The sequence below is a fragment of the Mandrillus leucophaeus genome, unplaced genomic scaffold (genome assembly GCF_000951045.1).
Source record: "Mandrillus leucophaeus isolate KB7577 unplaced genomic scaffold, Mleu.le_1.0 Scaffold929, whole genome shotgun sequence".
Taxonomy (NCBI): domain Eukaryota; kingdom Metazoa; phylum Chordata; class Mammalia; order Primates; family Cercopithecidae; genus Mandrillus; species Mandrillus leucophaeus.
The window spans coordinates 93,590-112,514 of record NW_012110130.1 but is presented as its reverse complement, the minus strand read 5'-3'; the positions used below and the strand labels follow the sequence as shown (position 1 = coordinate 112,514).

Genomic DNA, 18,925 nt, shown 5'->3' with positions numbered 1-18,925 from the left:
CCCTCATCCTGATGTAGTGTGAAATGGCACTGGAATATGAACATCTTCCTTTTTCTTCCGTAAAAATACTGTGTTTTTTTTTAAAAAAAGTTATAGACCTGGGAGACAGAGGTTGCGGTGAACCGAGATGGTGCCACTGTACTCCAGCCTGGGCAACAGGGTGAGACTCTGTCACCAAAAAAAAAAAAAAAAGTGATGACTGTGAATCTTGCTTAGAAGATATAAGCACCTTTATATTTAGAAGATTCAATAGTCTTATCTGAAAAAACTGGCAGTTTATTTGTTTGTTTGTTTAAGATGGAGTTTTGCTCTTGTCGCTCAGGCTGGAGTGCAGTGGTGTGATCTTGGCTCACTGCAACCTCCACCTTCCGGGTTCAAGCAATTCTTCTGCCTCAGCCTCCAGAGTAGCTGGGACTACGGGCGCCTGCCACCACGTCCAGCTAATTTTTGTATTTTTAGTAGAGATGAGGTTTCACCATATGTGGGCTTTATACCCAAACTCTTTATAGAGATGAGTGCAGGGGGGCAATTCTAGCTGAGATCTTGGGAACTCTAAAATCTCTCTGTGCTTCTGGAGGACACCAGCCCTAAGGGCCCTTTGTATTTGCAACCAAACACTCCGAATTCACTTCTTAGGAGAACTGGGAGATTCTCCAAAACCCTCTCCTGCTCCATCCCAGGAGTTCTAGCTGGCATGGGGCCACCATACACAGACCAGTCCTGTGCCTTTTCCCCAAACAGCCCTACGAGAGTGGCAGAGCCCCTTAGGGGACCTCATGCATCAAGGGTGATAATTGGGGTGAATGTAGTGGAGAGCATCCCTCCGCCCTTTGGTGATATTTCATTACAGGGAATGCAGCAATAAAATGAGGGTAGGAGAGGTTTTCCTACCCTCCCCCTCCCACCCCAATCCTATAAAGTAGAGTCTAAGAATCTCTGAAAGGCCCATGTTGAACAGTGTACATGTTGGTCATCTGGCTTGCCAGTTTGGATCCCATAAGGGTACAGCCAGCAGTAAAATGCGAACTGATGCTCATGAGACATTGCACAGGCTCGCACAGTGCTATCAGTACGCTCGTGGAAGGGCTCACTCTTCTCCACCATTTGTCATATCTAACAGTCCTCATGGGTATCCCTTGACAAAGCATGCCTGTGCATTGGAGAAATTCCCAAGTGCCAAGAAGGAACCTCTGACATGGTGAGGAGGTTAGGGAGGATCCTACTCTCGAAACCAGGCAGGTCCAGACAGTCAAGGATTTGTCATACCCAGGGGCAGGAAAGCTGTGACTGGGATACAACAGGCCAGGCACGGTGGCTCAAGCCTGTAATCCCAGTGTTTTGGGAGGCCAAGTCAGGCAGATCACTTGAGGCCAGGAGTTCAAGACCAGCTGGCCAACATGGAGAAACTCTGTCTCTACTAAAAATACAAAAATTAGGCTGGCACAGTGGCTTAGGCCTGTAATCCCAGCACTTTGGGAGGCTGAGGCAGGTGGATCACCTGAGGTCAGGAGTTCAAGACCAGCCTGGCCAACATGGTGAAATCCCATCAAAAACAAAAACAAACAAAAAAAAATTAGCTGGGCATGGTGGTGTGCACCTGTAGTCTCAGCTACTCGGGAGGCTGAGACAGGAGATTTGCTTGAACCTGGGAGGCGGAAGTTGGAGTGATCCAAGATCATACCACTGCACTCCAGTCTGGGTGACAGATCAGACCCTGTCTCCACAAGGAATAAAAAAAGACAGGGATACAACAATTCTCTTGTGTTTTCCAGGGTAATTCTCTGCTGTGCATGCCCAACGTGCTCAAGCTATACTTGGAGAATGGACAGACCAAAGCTTTCAAGTTTGAGGCAAACACAACCGTGAAGGTATTAAGAATAAACTTGAACTTCTTTTCCCAAGAGAATGTTCTGGCTGCTAGGACCCCCAGGCATCTTGCCCTGCATCTGTCTTGGTGATCTCACAAACACCATGGTCTGAGATCCTGTAATAATAAGCCAAGTACCATGTTATCTCATTTAGTTGCACAACCACCCAGAAAGATGGTATTTTTACCACCATCTTAACTGAGTGGGGGTTAGGAGGTGGGAATCAGGACTTACAGAGATGATGTGACTTGCCCAAAGGTCAGATTAGAACTCCTAAGCCTTCACCCATAACCCCCAGACTTCCCTGCCATTTGTCTGTGACTCTACCTGCTACCCCAAACACTAGAGCAGCCAAAAACCCAGGTGAGATGTCAGGAAAGGCCCAGGGGCTACCTATTCTGTTCTTTGTTAAAGTCAATTGAACTTATACTTCACTAGTTTCCCCATATGAGATGGTCTGAGAGGGGTTGCTGAGCTTAGTCAAAGGTGGTCTGTGTCTTCAGGATTTTGCAGTCTAGTTGAGGGAGGGTGGACATTCAGGGAATGCTCAGTTGTCCAAAGCAGGATGAAATAAAGGCCACGTGCAAGGGGAAGAGTACCATCTGTTCCAGCCTGTCCGGACATCAGACAAGGCTTGGAAAAGAAGCTGGACCTGTGCTGAGCTTTGGAGGACAACTGAGATTTCAACAAGGGCTGGTAGGGACAGGGCAGTTGAGGGTAGGGTACGTGTCAATCAGAGAGTCACGTGAACTAACACAGCCAGAAAAATGGGAATTGCCCAGGAGATAGCAAACCATTCAGCAGGACTGGGGCACAGGCTGTTTTCTTGTGGAAGGAGTGGCTGTGGAGGGCCTCAAATGCCAGGCAACGACAGAGCTTGAGTTTTATCCATAGATAATAATGTATGGTGCTAACAGTTCTTAAACAAGGGAGTAAATAGTGTTAGAGTGAGGCTGCAGTGAAGAAGCAAAGTTGTTCAAACATTAAAAACCATGTAAGAGGAAACATTGAGCCCAGCTCTTCTGGTACAAGGGGGAGAGCAGGTTCAGGAGGGCCCATGCATCTATAGGTGACAAACAGTAGCCAAGACACATGCACACACGTACATCTGCACAGTACATTCACACACGCATATGCATGCACACATATGTACAATGTACATACACCTGCATGCACACATCTAGTGTTTCTCTCTGGCACCTTCATTTGGCAATTCTTACAGCTGCTCCAAATGCTCTGTTCTATTTCTTCCTAAATGTGACTTAGAAGAAGCTGGAGAAGGGCTTTCTGAACCTGGGGAACTCCAAGTCCAGAGGAGGAAGGCAAGGGAGGAATAGATTTTAAGTGTTTACTACATGCCAGGCACTCTTCCTGGGCACTTTCTTGTGTACGCTCTCATTTAATGCCCTAGCAACCTTGTGAAGTAACTAGTGTTATCCCCACTTTGCAGGTGAGAAAACAGGCCCAAGAGGTCCAAAAATTGTCAAGGTCAGCTAGCTCATAAATGGCTTCAAACTTGTTCTGTTTTTGAACCCTGTGCTGGATCTTGTCACTCTGCCATTCTGCAGAAAAGGGAAGCTCTGCAAATGGATTAGACAAGAGTTCTACTTTCATCATCTTTGATCAAAGTGGATTGGAATAGAAGGGTTGATTTTTTTAAAGCAAGTCCCCCTTTGGTGGCCAAAAGGACTTTGAGGTAATTTACAATAAAGGCCCACGTTACAGGGGAATTAAACTTAAGATGATAGAGAGTTGGGGAAATGAACAAGGACTTAGCCAGTATAATACTGGTTAATCTTATTTATCTGTAGTAGCCAAATTTTTTAAAGCAAAGCCTTTATCCACACAGAGAGAGGTGGATAAAAATAAATCTTATGAGTGAAAAAAGGAAAAATTACTGTCAGCTCATCAGTGACTTATCTTCCCCTTTCCCTTACTAAGGGAAGAAAAGTTCTTGTATTAGAAAATCCTTTTTCTCTAAATCAAGAAAAAGAATATGTCATTTGACTCAGTAAAAACTTATTAACACTTTTTATGTGCCAGGCATTTCTGTATCACCAACAACTTGGCAACAGATTACCCAGGGGCCAGGTGCAGTGGCTCATGCCCGTAATCCCAGCACTTTGGGAAGCCAAGGTGGGCAGATCACCTGAGGTCAGGAGTTTGAGACCATCCTGGCCAACATGGTGAAACCCCGTCTCTACCGATAATACAAAAACTAGCCAGGCGTGGTGGGTGCAAACCTGTAGTCCCAGCTACTTGGGAGGCTGAGGCAGGAGAATTGCTTGAACCTGTGCTGCTGCACTCTAGCCTGGGTGATGAGAGCGAAACTGCATCTCAAAAAAATAAATAAAATAAACAAATAAATAAATAAATTACCCAGGGTTATACTCTTAGGAAGCCTGAAGTCTTGGGGTGGGGGTAGGGTGAGGAGATGAGACTTGGGGACAAATCCCAGTGAAATGAGGTACAGTGTGCTTAAGACTGTGAAAGCAGGACAGAAGCCATATGGTACAGGCTCAGGGGAGAGCAAGCTTCCAGCTGGGTGGCAAGTAAAGGCCTCTGGGGGAATGGAGTGGTAGCCTGCATGGCAGATGTAGAGAGATAGATTGGCTTTTGACTGGAGTGGGCCAGGAGTGATGTGTGAAGGCAACATCCAGGCATGGGGAACAGCACCAACAAAGATCCAGAAATGGGCAGGTTTGACAAGTGCGTGGCTCCTGTGGGCAGAGCGCATTGGGATAAGCAGCCGAAGATAAAGTGGGAGAAGTGGGTTGGCACCTGATACCTTGAGAGTCTTGGATATTAAGCTAAGGACTTTGGATTTTGGCCAGCGAGCCATCAAGAGCCACTGAATGTTCTTGAGCAAAGGAGAGCATGCCCAGTACAAGGCTTAGACAAATTCCTCTAGATCAAGAGTCAGCAAACCTTCTGTAAAGGACCAGATAGTGAATATTTTAGGTTTTGCAAGCCACAGGATCTCTGTCATAGTTATTCAACTCTGCCATTGTAGCAAATGCGCATGGTTATATTCCCATAAAACCTTAATTACAAAAACAGGCAGTGGGCTGGATTTGCTCCACAGGTTACGTTTGCCAACGTTTGCTCTACATGCAAGGTGGAGAACAGATGGGTGGCAGGAGGGTTCACAGGACATCCCTGTACAAAGCCAGGAGAAATGCATGAGCGCAAGCCGAGGTAGACATGGGAGAATGGAGAAGGGACAGAGTCAAGAGACAGGCTTTCCACTGGGGCCAGCACAATGCCAGGCACACAGGCAGCACTGAATTAATGGTGTGGAGCTGCAGAAGCAAATGGACCCTTCGAGACTAGTCACTGGGTAGTTATGGGGGTGAGGAACAAGTGGAGAGAGGGTTCCGAATCAGGAGTCATGAGGAGGGAGTAGCACCTCATGGTGCGAGACTTACTACATTTGAGGTTCTGGCAGGACATTTATGATTGTTGTTTACTCACCAAGTGAAAGTTTGTGTGCATCTACTATGTGCCAAGCATGGGATATACTGCATAATGGAGCACAGCACAGGCAAGGCCCACATCCTCAGAGAGTTTACCATCTAGTGAGGTGAAAGACAATAAGCAAGAAAACAGATTAGCAGTTGGCATGCATTGAATACATACCATCTGCCAGGTGCTGTTCTAAGTGCCTTCTAAGGGGAAATCAATTCAATGTACACAACAACGCTATGAGATAGGTGTTAATATTATTCCCATTCTACAGGTGAAAACACTGAGGCATAGAGAGAAGATGCAATTACAGCTCGGAATTGAGAGTGGAGGTCTAGAACCCATTCACTTAACTTTACAACGGCTGTTAATTGAAGAAAATAATATTAAATAATGGTGAGGGAAATAAACAGGACACTGGGACAGAGAATAATAGGGATGATTACATTTATGTACGCTGGCCGGAGAAGGCCTCTTTAAGAGGCGACATTTGAGCTGAAACTCGAAGGAACAGAAAGAAACAGACCTGGAAAGAGTAATGGGGAAAGTATACTGGGCAGAGGGAACAGCGTGTGTGAATGCTTCGAGGCAGCAAAGACCTTGTGGTCACAGAGGGCTTCTCTAGTGAGCAAGAAGAGTGGCGTGGCAACCAGAATGCCTCAGCGCAGCATTCACGACCATTCTGTCCTGTCAGCCACTCTCGGAAGTCGGAAGTAGGCATTATTGTCCTCTATTTGGAGAGGAAGCGACTGAGGTTCAGAAGTGTCCCTCAGTTGTGGCCGAATGTGGTGGCTCATGCCTGTAATCCCAGCACTTTGGGAGGCTGAGACTGGCAGATCACCTGAGGTCGGGAGTTTGAGACCAGTCTGGTCAACATGGTGAAACTGCATCTCTACAAAAAATACAAAAAATTAGCTGGGCACGGTGGCACACGCCTGTAATCCCAGCTACTTGGGTGGCTGAGGCACGAGAATCGCTTGAACCCAGGAGGCGGCAGTTGCAGTGAGCCGAAATTGCGCCATTGCATGCCAGCCTGGGCAACAGAGTGAGATTCCGTCTCAAAAAAAAAAAAAAGAAGTTTCCCTCAGTTGCATAGTGAGTGTGTGGTGGGATTTTGTCTAGTAAGCAGTCAAAGATACAGACTGGGAGCCTGGCCAATGTGGCAAAACCCTGTCTCTACTAAAAATACAAAAAACTTAGTTGGGTGTGGTGGTGCACGCCTGTAATTCCAGCTCTTTTGGAGGCTGAGGCAGGCAGATCACTTGAGGTCAGGAGTTCAAGACCAGCCTGGCCAACATGCCAAAACCCTGTCTCTATTAAAAATACAAATACAAAAATGAGCCAGTTATGGTGGCATGTGCCTGTAATCCCAGCTACTCGAGAGGCTGAAGCAGGAGAATTGCTTGAACCCAGGAGGCAAGGGTTGTAGTGAGCCAAGATCATGCCTCTGCACTCCAGCTTGGGTGACAGCCTGAAGACTCTCTCAAAAAAAATAAAAAAATAAAAAGAGAGACTGGGAACTCCAGAGGGAGAATAAGTCTAGAGACATAGGAGAGAGGCAGAAGCCTCCACTGGATAGACTCAGCCTTCCAAGTAAAGCAAGACAGGGTAGCTGTATGGATGGTGATGGAGCTTGAGGAGAGGGGAGCTGTGGCTGCAGGGCTGTAAGGGGCCTGATGAGGGGGACCAGAGCCCTGCCTAAGTCAGCATTGGGCCTGTCAGTGCAGGCTTTTCTCTCCCTAGCTGCACTAAGGAATGGCAGGAAGGCCAGGGAAGTCCTCCCTGTTCCTTGAGTAACCCCTCCACCTCTCTGTGCCTGCTAGGACATCATCCTCACTGTGAAGGAGAAGCTGTCCATCCGAAGTATCGAGTACTTTGCACTGGCCCTGGAAGAGCAGTACAGCATCTCCCGGCTGCACCTGCTACACGAAGAGGAACTCATCCAGCAGGTAGGGAGGACTGACCGCCTGTTCCTGGGAGGCATGGGCTGGGCTGGCTGCACGCCTCAACCAGAACCTCTGGGGACAGGGCTCAGCACATCTGCAGGTTTGATGCACTTTCTCTTGCCCCAGAAGGCACAGAGCTCACTCAGCCTGGGGGTTATGGGACAAGGCTGATTTTCATCTGCTAGTATGAGGTAGGCAGGACACAGATTTAAGGTCCTCCCCATTTTGCAGATGTGGAGACAAAGGCTTAGAGAGGTAAGGTGATTTTCTCAAGGTAACATAGCTGATAGAACCCTGATCTTTTGCTTCTAGCTCTGATGATCTTCCCTTGCACTTGCTGCCTTTGAGCCATTAGGGAAGCATTTGTGGCTGTGTCTAAGCCCTTCTTGTGGGACTTACCCCCTGATATGGTTCCTGATGGCAAAATAGGGTAAACATAGCCAAACAGTCTATACCACTCAATCTCCCAACCATTCAATAATATGTTGTACCAACTTTTTAAAGCTAAACACAGGTTAGTTCAACAAATCTTTGTGAGTCTGTTACAAAGATGAGGAGGATTTTAACAGTTGGAAATGAGTAAGACATAACCTCATAAAAGCCACCCTGAACATTCCTCTTTGCAGATGAATTCTTACCCAATGCACTCACCGATTAGAAAGTTTACTGCTTGTAGACTTTTTAATTACTTCTATTCCATTTGCACTGGGAAAGAAAATCAAATTAAATTCCTAAGAGAGTTTAAGTGAAATAAGGTAAGTCGTAGAATGGTATATATACTATATTATTATTTGTGGAAGATAAAAGAATAGACTTACACTGAAGTACGAATATACATAAACTGTCTCTGGAAGGGGCACACAAGAAACTGAAAGCAGGAGTTTCCTCTGGAAAAGGAAACTGGAAGATGGGTGAGTGGGAAATGCTGCCCTTTTGAACCTTTTACCTTTTGTACCCATGAAAAAGAAAGTCAAATTAGGAGCAAAAGTCTATGGCTGTCTTGGGAAGCACTAGAATTGAAATCTCTGGGGACTGTCTTTCACTGTCTGTGTTTTATAGAGTAGTTTTGTGGAATGACTGCAAGGACAAAGGCAGTTAGGAGATTAATAATCTCTCCCTTACCCATCGCAGGTGGTAGAAAGGGAGGAGTCACATGACTACCGCTGCCTCTTCAGGGTCTGTTTTGTTCCCAAGGACCCCCTGGACCTCCTGAAAGAAGACCCCGTGGCCTTTGAATACCTCTATCTGCAGGTGACTGGGTCTGTGCTTCCTAAAATAACAGTGGTTGTTCTCAGAGATGGCGCACTGGGTGATTTTGAACGTGAGCTCGAGGCCATTAAACAACTCCCTGGTAGGAATTATCTTTATCTGAAGGAGAATGGGCCTGATCATCGCTCAGAATTGCCTTTTCCGTCACTAAGTTGCTGTTTTAGCAGATGTGCAATATCAGAATGAAATTCAGGCTCAGTCCCCAATGTAGACGATACATTTTGTAATACCATTTTAGGATCTTTAGAATTACAGTTTTTATTGCTAAAAGGGGCCTTAGTGCTTCAAAACCTCATTTTAGAATGATGACACTGAGTCTTGGGAAGGTCATGTGATTTGTCTGGGTCACCCACTTAGTGGCAGAGCCAAAACCTAGTTCTTGATCTGGGGCCTGGTGCTCCTCCTATTCTACCTCCTTAGATGAGAGTTATTATGTCATTTTTATTCTGATGAAAAATAATCATTTGGAGCCAGGTGCGGTGGCTCATGCCTGTAATGTCAGCACTTTAGGAGGCCAAGGCAGGTGGACCACTTGAGGTCAGGAGTTTGAGAACAGCCTCACCAAACAGTGAAACCCTGTCTCTACTGATAATACAAAAAATTAGCCAGGCATGGTGGCGCACACCTATAGTTCCAGGTGCTTGAGAGGCTGCGGTGGGAGAATCACTTGAACCTGGGAGGTGGTGGTTGCAGTGAGCCAAGATCATGCCATTGCACTCCAGCCTGGGTGACAGAGCGAGATTCTGTCTCCAAAAAAGAAAAAAGAAAAAGAATCATTTGGCAGATATCAGTATTTTACAGATGAGATAACTCAGACTAGGTGGATTGGACTGCCCCAAGTCTTACAGAAATGGTGGCAGAAAATAATAATAATAATAGCAATAACAATGCCATCAATGTTTTGTATTTGTATAACACTGTGTGCCTTGTACCTGCTTTCATATACGTTATCTAATTTAAGTCTCACAGAAACCACGTAAGGTAGATTTTACTATCCTCATTTACCAGACACCAAATGCTCAGAGAGTCTTGGTAACTTAACCAAGGTCATACAGCAAAGAACTGTGAGAGCCAGCTCTCAAAGCGGAGCTCCTGGTCCTGCTGCCTTTCACCCAAGAAAACGAGGGTACACAATACGTCTGCTTTTGTTTCCCATCTGCTCTATTTAATCTCTTCTAGAGCTGCAGCGATGTGCTCCAGGAGCGCTTTGCTGTAGAAATGAAATGTAGCTCTGCACTCCGACTCGCGGCTCTGCACATCCAGGAGCGGATCTACGCCTGTGCCCAGCCACAGAAGATCTCTTTAAAGTATATAGAGTGAGTGGCAGGGGATGGCAGCTGCATTGCATTTATAACTTGCTGGCCCTTGGCCAGGAGGGCCAGATGCCACAGAAAGCTGATAGTCACCCACCTACCCATGTATCTGTCTGTTGTCTTTTCATCCATTTCCCTCTGCACCCTTTCTAATCCGACCTGGCTCCCCCAGATGTCTGAACCTGGCTGTTCTCTCTGGGACAGAAGCCAACTCCAGATGGAACGACACAGGATCCCCTTGTAAATTCCCAGTTCCCGGGAAGATGTTTTGGGAAATCAGTTGCCAGCATCAGTGTTAAGCTCTTCTAGGGGTGGGAATGCCTTGGAAATTAATTTTTCCCATGGATATGAACCAGTTCCTATTGCATTATGTCTCCACTAGGGCAGTTTCAAGTCCTACAATTTCAGTACCTTCTGATTCCTAGCTTAGAATTGTTCTGGACAGCATCACTCAGGTTTGCTAAGCCCCTCCCCAGATCTCAGCTCTGTCCTGCCTGAGCATCAGAATCAGATGGGGAATCATATTTTTAAAAATACAGCAGATCCTTGGCCCTGTCCCTGATGTACTGAGTCCAATCTCTAGCAGCAGGGCCTGAGCATCGGTAGTTTTAGCAAGTTTCTGGGGGATTCTGAGGCTGCTAGGCTGGCACCATGCTGAAGCTTGGCCTGAGGGATTCACAGGAGCTCTACGTTGCCCCATGAGAGTGTCTTGTACATATGCTGTCATTATTTGCCACGTATTTTGTAGTGAAAAAGATTCAGAACTCCTGCTCTGATTGATAGAATGTCACACCATGCCAAGAGTGATGAGCTCCCAGAATGATCAGTGGGGTTTAATTCCTGAGTGCATGTAGGGATTTTTGTGGAGAGTGTGTGTATGTGTGTGTGTGAGAGAGAAAAAGAGAGGAGGAGAAAGTGGCTCATAATTGCTGTATTATGGGAATACTAAGTACTGAATCAAATATAATTATGCTCTTCATTAGAGCCAAGTACCCTGTAGAAATGAGCCTGCTTGTCTCCAATGTCTCATGGCAGGAAAGACTGGGGAATAGAGAACTTTATATCTCCAACTTTACTCCGAAACATGAAAGGCAAAGACATCAAGAAAGCCATTAGCTTCCACATGAAGAGGAACCAGAATTTGCTGGAACCCCGACAGAAGGTAATGAAGGTGCCTCTGCCGACCCACCCAGCAGTCTGCTGTGAAACTTCAGGGAAAACATTTTCAACATCGCCTGGATTTTAGACCAATGAATAACTCTGACTTCAAGTTTGTTTTTTTTTTTTTCTATTTAAGCAACTTATTTCTGCTGCCCAGCTACGTTTAAATTATCTACAGATCCTCGGAGAACTCAAGACATATGGTGGAAGAATCTTTAATGCTACTTTAATGGTATGTATTAGAGAACTGTGAAATCCTACTCACATAAGGGACCTTAGAGATCCTCTGAAAATCAATGTATCTTTTAGCCTAAAATTCCTGAGGACTCTGTCATGTACTAGAATTTGTTTGGGAAACTAAATAGTATACCACTGGAAAATACTTATCACGCCCTTGCTTGGTGCTACCCCTGTGATAGATGCTAGAGGAAGCAGGGCTGAATAAGACGTGATTTCCATCCTTGAAGGATGAAACAAGCTACCCAACAAAATGAAGCAAAGCCATGAGACAGGTTCCGGCCTATTGCTGTGGAGTTTGGAGACAGAAGGTAGCACTACTTGCTTCAGTATAGTATAGGAAGGAGAAGGGGTTAAGGAAAGAGGCAAGAGGAAGGCTGAATTTAGCCAGACTTCAGTAGAGAGGAAAAGGCCTTCTGGGTCAGAAGGGGATGGTAAGCAGTTCACACTGGAGCTTTGGGTATATGAAGGTGAAGAGAAAAACTGGAAATCATGAAAGAAAAATAAGAGTGTTTGACTGCCAAGCTGAGTCACTGATTGTTCAGAAGAAGGGAGGAATGAGGGGTGGGCCTGAGAAGGAAGAAGAGAAGCAGAAAAGCCCTGGGCTCTCTTCCCATTCTCCTGCCTGCTTCTTTTCTCAGCCTAGGCCTAGAGCATGTGCTTTTCGGCAGTCAGTGTCTTGGGAGTGTGGTTTCCTCCAGCACTGTCAGCCCCAGGACCCTGTAGCACAAAACCAACTTACCAATTAGAGTGGCGTTTAAAAAAAATATTAACCAAAGTCCTTTCAAAAGATTTGGTGTGCATCTCAGTCATTTACAGTGATAGGCCAATGTAATCAGATTGCTAACCTAACACTGTAGATAGAAGAAGAGAATCAGTGTTTTGAAAGAAAGGAAGAGCATCAGATAGTTAGGGGAAGGGGAGACACAGATGGATTCTTTGTTTAAGTAGAAGACCCAAAAGGTGGAAAAGAGATTAGATCACAGAAAGGACAGTTTTGAAGGTACAAGAAAAACTTCCCAATTTTTCCAAGGGCTAATTCTGCCCTCTCCCAGCTGTCCAGTTCCAGTCCCCAATCTCGCTTTACCTTTCTTGTCTAAGGAAAGAAGTGGTAGTGGGAGAAGCAACCAGCGACATGGAACCGGTTCAGGGTGCTTGCCGGGCACTGCGGGTTACAAATAGAGACAAATACAGACTCTGTTATTGAGAAACTTAACATGGAAAATGAGACTTAATACAAATAATTAAAATAAGAAGTCATAAGTGTTCAGTGTTAGTAGAGAAGTAAGAGGAAGTGGCACAGGAACAACAGAGAGGAAAGGGACATTTCTGGCTTAAGGAGGCTGACATCAGGCAGATGCTTTCCATAGGCAGTAGGTTTTGATGTAAGCTTTTAAAGAAGGATCAGGATTTAAATGGGAAAGGATGGCAGGGAAGGGATTCATAGAGCGGGAAGATAGGTACATAGCTGTGAAAATACAGATGTGTTTATGGCTGTGGCTCAGGGCTGTGTTGGAAAGAGTTTGGGGAGATAAATTTACACTTTGATTTAGCTCTTGATGGGGCTCCATCAGGCAATAGTCTGGAGGATTGGTGGTTAGGACCTAAAGCAGGAATCAAGGAGTTTGCAGCGAGAGGTATTATTGCTTACATGTGAAATGTATTTCCACTAGCTTGCGAATGGAAACTAATTCCCCTTCCACCCTCTGCAGTTACAGGATAGAGAATCCTACATTGCCCTTCTAGTTGGAGCCAAGTATGGGATTAGCCAAATTATCAATAGCAAACTCAACATCATGTCCACATTGGCAGAGTTTGCAAACATTAGCCGTGTAGAGCTAACAGAAGAGTCTGAGAAAGTGAGCGTGGTCAAAGTGTATCTTCAGGACGTCAAGGTAACACAACGGGGAGAGATTCTGAATTCAACTGCTGGAATCTGGGGCCAAATGGGGGCCAGGCTAGTTTATATGAATTTTAATAATAATAAAGTCTAATGTCCAATATCTGCTTAAGAGGACGAATTGTCCGTCCTGTTCTATCAAAGGGAAAGTGGTAAATGGTACATTTTCCTGAAGAAGTCCTAAAAGGTTTTTTTATACAAACTGAGATGGACCATGTGCTTTCCTGTCGGGGTTAGAAACGTAGATGGAGAACACCAGAGGATTTTTTTTTTTTTTGAGACAGAGTCTCGCTTTGTCGCTCAGACTGGAGTGCAGTGGCGCCATCTCGGCACACTGCAAGCTCCGCCTCCTGGGTTCACATCATTCTCCTGCCTCAGCCTCCCAATTAGCTGGGACTACAGGCGTCCACCACCACGCCTGGCTAATTTTTTGCATTTTTTAGTAGAGACGGGGTTTCACTGTGTTAGCCAGGATGGTCTTGATCTCCTGACCTCGTGATCCACCTGCCTCGGCCTCCCAAAGTGCTGGGATTACAGGCGTGAGCCACCGCGCCCAGCCCACTAGAGGATTTTATCACATGCATGGGATCAGATTGCTGCCCAAAAGCTTTGAGTGGTGGGCATTAAAATGGGTAAATAGTGGGCCAGGTGTGGTGGCTCACGCTTGTAATCCCAGCTACTTGGGAGCCTGAGGCAGGAGAATCACTTAAACCCAGGAGGCAGAGGTTGCAGTGAGCAACAGATTGCACCACTGCACTCCAGCCTGGGCAACAAGAGCGAAGCTCTGTCTTAAAAAAAAAAAAAAAAAGGTCACTAGTGCAGGGTACCTCTTGAGCCTCTCTCAAAGGTCTTACTTTTATTCTGCCCTCCTTTGATTTAATCCCAACATACTCCAGAGTGGTGCTTTATTCTTCTTATCACCCTCTCCCTCATTCTCCACATGTTCTTGCTCCTTTTTCTTTTCTAAGTTTAGTCTTGCAAGGTCCCTCTTGCAGGAATGAACAGGGTGGGATAGGGCAGTTTGGATATGGCGCTGGGGTAGAGGATGAGGACCCAGAAGACACTGTACAGATTGGGTGGGAAGGGCCCACTGTGTGTGTGTGTGAGTGTGTGTGAGTGTGTGTGTGCGTGTGTGTGTGCGCACATGCATGCATGTGCAATGGTGTCCGTGTATGAGTACATGCAGATCCTCATTTAAAGCCTTGCAGGTGAGGATATGGGGCACCAGGAGATCTATCGGTGGACCATGGCCGGATTTACTTGGAATCTCTCGTTGGTCCCACATGGCTTTGTTGTCAGTCTTCAGACTGTCCCTTGGTCCTTGATAAACATGAGATTTCTATTTGCTTTCCAAGGTGCTGACTTTGCTGCTGGAATCCAACAGTGCAAAAGACCTAGCCTGCCTGATTGCTGGGTACTGCAGGCTGCTGGTTGACCCAGTTACCTCCATTTTCCTCTGGCCTGGAAACAAACAACAAGCGCACCGTGTATCCACAGAGGAAGGTGAGGCGCTGAGTCTTGCCCCAGTAAGGACAGGCCCCTTTCACTGGCCTTGTAGGTAAGGGCAGCCTAAAGGGAGGTGGTGAATTGAATTGAGCCGAGGCTTCAGCTCAAGTGGATGAGAGCTATTTCTCTGTTTATTTCCTAGTAAACAATTGATCTTTCATAAATACCAAACAAAGAAGCTTTCTTTGTATCTGAAATTTTCCTGAAACCAAGGAATGCTGTGGAAGAGCTCTAGTTCCCTGCAGTATTTCCTAAGATCGTCTCAGATCCACTGCATTTTATCATTATTTCTCAGCCAGGCGCGGTGGCTCACACCTGTAAACCCAGCACTTTGTGAAGCTGAGGCGGGTGGATCACCTGAGGCCAGGAGTTTGGGACCAGTCTGGCCAACATGGTGAAACCCCATCTCTACTAAAAACACAAAATTAGCTGGGCATGGTGGCACACGCCTGTAATCCCAGCTACTTGGGAGGCTGAGGCAAGAGAATCACTTGAACCCAGGAGGTGGAGGTTGCAGTGAGCCAAGATCGTGACATTGCACTCCAGCCTGGGCAACAAGAGCAAAACTCCATCTCTCAAAAAAAAAAAAAAAAAAAAAGATTATCATTATTTCTCATCAAAAAGCGATATCACTTATTTGTTCAGGAAGTAGATGACCTGGCTTCTCTTCCATACCTATGCACTCTTTTGCAATCTCTTGAAGTATAAAAGAACATCTCTGCAAGGCAGGTAAGACAGTTGCCCCCAGGCCAGCTCCCAGTTTCTGCCAGGCTTTTGCTTCAGCATCATTGATGCAGCATGTCCCCAGGGCTATGCTGATAAATGTTTAACAACTCCCTGCAGGGGGACAAAAAACAATTTGAAGGAATTGCCCAATTCCATGGTGTCAACACTCTCACCGTGGCTAATTTCAGGCTACCACCACATGATGTCACTGAATGTGGAGATGGGAAGAGGTGGTCAGTAGCACAACATTGCAGTGTTTCCTCTATATGGATAAAGTAGAAATCAGCTCAAGAGAATAGGTATTGATACAGTAAGTAAAACAGAAAGTGATGAGTTTGGAGTATCTGTTACCTTCGTTTTTATTTTTATTTTTATTTTTTAAGAGGCAGTCTCGCTCTGTCACTCAGGCTGGAGTGCAGTGGAGCAATCTTGGCTCACTGCAGCCTCCGCCTCCTGGGTTCAAGAGATTCTCCTGCCTCAGCCTCCCGAGTAGCTGAGATTACAGGCACATGCCACCACGCCCGGCTAATTTTTGTACATTACTAGAGATGGGGTTTCACCATGCAGGCTGGTCTCAAACTCCTGACCTCAAATGATCTGCCCACCTCGGCCTCCCAAAGTGCTGAGATTACAGGCATGAGCCACCACACCGGCCTGTTACCTTTGTTGTTACACAATGTATTTATGAACAAAGGGTGACTCCTCAGAGTCTGCTCAGGGAGACAACACAGAGTGGGAACAGGGCTGTTGTGGAGGGGCTGGGGGGTGACTGCTGCTGCCTGTCAGAGAAAGTCCTCTAGAGGAAGAGGTATTAGAAGTAGATCTTGAAGAACATGCTGGAGTTAACCAGGCACAGAAAGGAAGACAGATCATTCAAGGCCGAGGGACCCTGGAGGAATGACCTGAGGAAAAGCCCATGACCTGAAAGAAGCTCTCCCTATGGGTGGCTGGAACATGGCAGGGAAGGCTGCTGTGGGGGACTGGGTGCCTGAGGAGGGGCTGGACCATATTGCCAGAGGGGAAAAGGGAGATGGTGAAAAGAGATAGGAGCCACACCATGAGAAGGGTAGCTAGACTGCAGAGGAGACCTCAGGGCCGTTCTGTGAGGGAGACACTAGACTGAAGGGGAGGCATCAAGACCATCCTGTCGGGGGGACTAGACTATGGAGGAGGGTTCAAGGCCATCCTGGGAGAGGGGGAAGAGCCTGCAGAGGAGGCCTTAGGGCCATCCTTTGAGGGAAGGGAGGACTAGACTGTGCATGAGGCGCCATGGCCATCCTGTGAGAAGGGTAACAAGGCCATATTGTGAGAGTCTGTAACTGTTGTGGGGGCGGTCAGGCTCTTCCCCATGGGCAGGGCAGCCATCAGAAGGTGTAAGCAGGGTGTGATGAGGTCAGAGAGAAGTTTGAGAAAGATCATTCTGGAGGCTTACAGGAATAAAGAGATTGCAACCTGGCTCAGTGCTCCCTACCCTCCTACCATTAATCCTTCCTGAGAACCTACAGCTGGATAAGTTTTCACTGTCCTACAAAGCCCGTAGCACCCATGGATCCAGAAGGCCAGGCTTTAGAATGGTGCCAGCCTAGCAGCCTCATACTCCCCATAAAATTGTTAAAAATATAGATTCTCAGGCCCCACTTCTAGAGATTTGACTCAGTACATCAGGGGTAGGGCCAAGGATCTGTTGTATTTTTAAAATATGATTCCCCATCTGACTTTGATGCCCAGACAGGACAGAACTGAGGTCTGCGGAGGGGCTTAGCAAACCTGGGCAGTGCTGCCCCTGCAAAGAGGAATCAAAGTAAATACCACATTTCCATGAACAGACAGTTCTTCTTGGAGGTGGGGATGGAGTTAATCCAGCCTCCTTTAGCTCAGAGAGATGTGGGACAGGCGGTCTGATACTGTGGGGAGAACATGGAAGGTGGAGTCCCTCAGATCCCGTGTTGGTCAGTATAGCACGGTCTTAGGCCAGCCACCCTCTGGCCCTCAGTTTTCTCATCTGGCAGGTTTGTGTGGGGGTCGGGGGGGCTAGAAGGACACACAGGCGGGAGAGTTCTGTTGTGTAACTGTTGGTGTACCCTGTGTTGCAGGCTATGAATCCAGGGCCTGCAGTGACTCAGAGGAGTCCTCTGAGGTGGACTGCGTACTCGAACCTCTCTCTGACAGGTGCCCGGTGAAGCTGGCACCCTGCAGATCACTCATAAAGGAGGAGCAGCCTCCTGGGAACAGCCCCACACCTGAGGTGGCTAGGAGGGGCCCCAGCACCTGCGGGGCCAGCAGCACCACAGACAGTGCCGAGTCCGAGGCGTCCGACTCAGCCAACACTGAGAGCCGCGGCTACAGGACCAGCGGCTCGAGCGAATCCATGGACGCTCTGGAAGAGGATGACTTAGATACCTGCTCCTCCATCAGGTCCGCTTTCTTCCACTTCGGCTCGCCAAGCCTCCCAGAGAGCATTGACTCTGACAGCCAGGAGGAGAGAAGCAGGATTGAAACCAGTGGCTTCCTCTGTCTCCTGGACCTGGCCCAGAGAGCCAACCCCCAGTGCCAGAAGACAGAGTTTTCCGACAGTGCCGCTTTGGAGACATTTGGCTGGGCACCAGAACTGAGCACAGTCAGGCTGGACCCCAGGCTGTATGAAGGCAGCCGCGCCGACTACTATAGCCTGTGCTCCAGTGTCTCCCCGGCCAGCTACCTGAGTGACAGTTCCGACAGCACAGCTTCCCGGCAAGGGGGAGCCCCACCAGCCTGGGGTCAGCAGGGCTGGACTGAGGCCCAGCCTAGTTCCATGCTGGAATCCCCGGCCCTGCACCCACCACTGGCCTTTGAGGATGGCAGCTCAGATGAGGAATACTATGATGCGGCTGATAAGCTCACTCCCCCAGGCCCCCCCTCAGGTGAGCCCTCCCTTGCAGGTCTGCAGACACAGCAGGCAGCTCCTGAGTGCCTCCTGGGGGTCAAGGCCCGGGGCCAAGCTTGAGAGGAAGACACATGAGTGAAACAGGGTCCCTGTCCACTTCTGAGGAGGTAGATACAGATTCCGTGGACGAAATTTGAGGCATCGTGGCAGGGCTGCAAGGGAGGTTCAGAGAACTGTGGCAAGCAGAGATGGAAGGGATTCGTCCAACAGTGGGAATCAGGGAAGGCCTCCCAGAAGAGGGGGCAAATGGGCTGGGCCTTGTGGGAGGGACAGAATTTACACAAAAGAAAAGGGCTTGGCAGGAGTGCCGGGCAGAGCGAAGTGGCTATGTCATCACTGATCCTGAGGCTGCATTAAAGGAGGCCGTGAAGCAAGAAGAACCAGACGGACAGGCCATCTGGGGTCCAAGGGACCCTGACATCAGAAGGTGGGGGATCTGGTGGCTGTGTTTCAATCAGGTTCCTCACACATTCCTCCACCGCGAGTGTGAAGGGTCTTTCCGTGTAGGATGACTTCCCACGCAGAACTGAGATCCGGGCAGGACACACACACAGACACACACACACACACACACACACACACACTGCATTCTGAAGGAAACATACTGGAAA

At 47.5% G+C, this 18,925-nt stretch overlaps 1 protein-coding gene across 1 annotated transcript in view; it reads left to right on the top strand.

Moving 5' to 3' along the window:
- FRMPD1 (FERM and PDZ domain containing 1) overlaps nt 1-18,925 on the top strand; it is a 53,694-nt gene that overhangs the window by 29,400 nt on the left and 5,369 nt on the right. Inside the window, exons 6-14 of the mRNA XM_011970110.1 lie at nt 1,773-1,868; nt 7,157-7,282; nt 8,411-8,530; nt 9,728-9,864; nt 10,897-11,023; nt 11,159-11,254; nt 12,972-13,154; nt 14,515-14,662; nt 17,485-18,291. Coding sequence (XP_011825500.1) covers nt 1,773-1,868; nt 7,157-7,282; nt 8,411-8,530; nt 9,728-9,864; nt 10,897-11,023; nt 11,159-11,254; nt 12,972-13,154; nt 14,515-14,662; nt 17,485-18,291 — 1,840 coding nt within the window. The remainder of the gene's footprint in view (nt 1-1,772; nt 1,869-7,156; nt 7,283-8,410; nt 8,531-9,727; nt 9,865-10,896; nt 11,024-11,158; nt 11,255-12,971; nt 13,155-14,514; nt 14,663-17,484; nt 18,292-18,925) is intronic.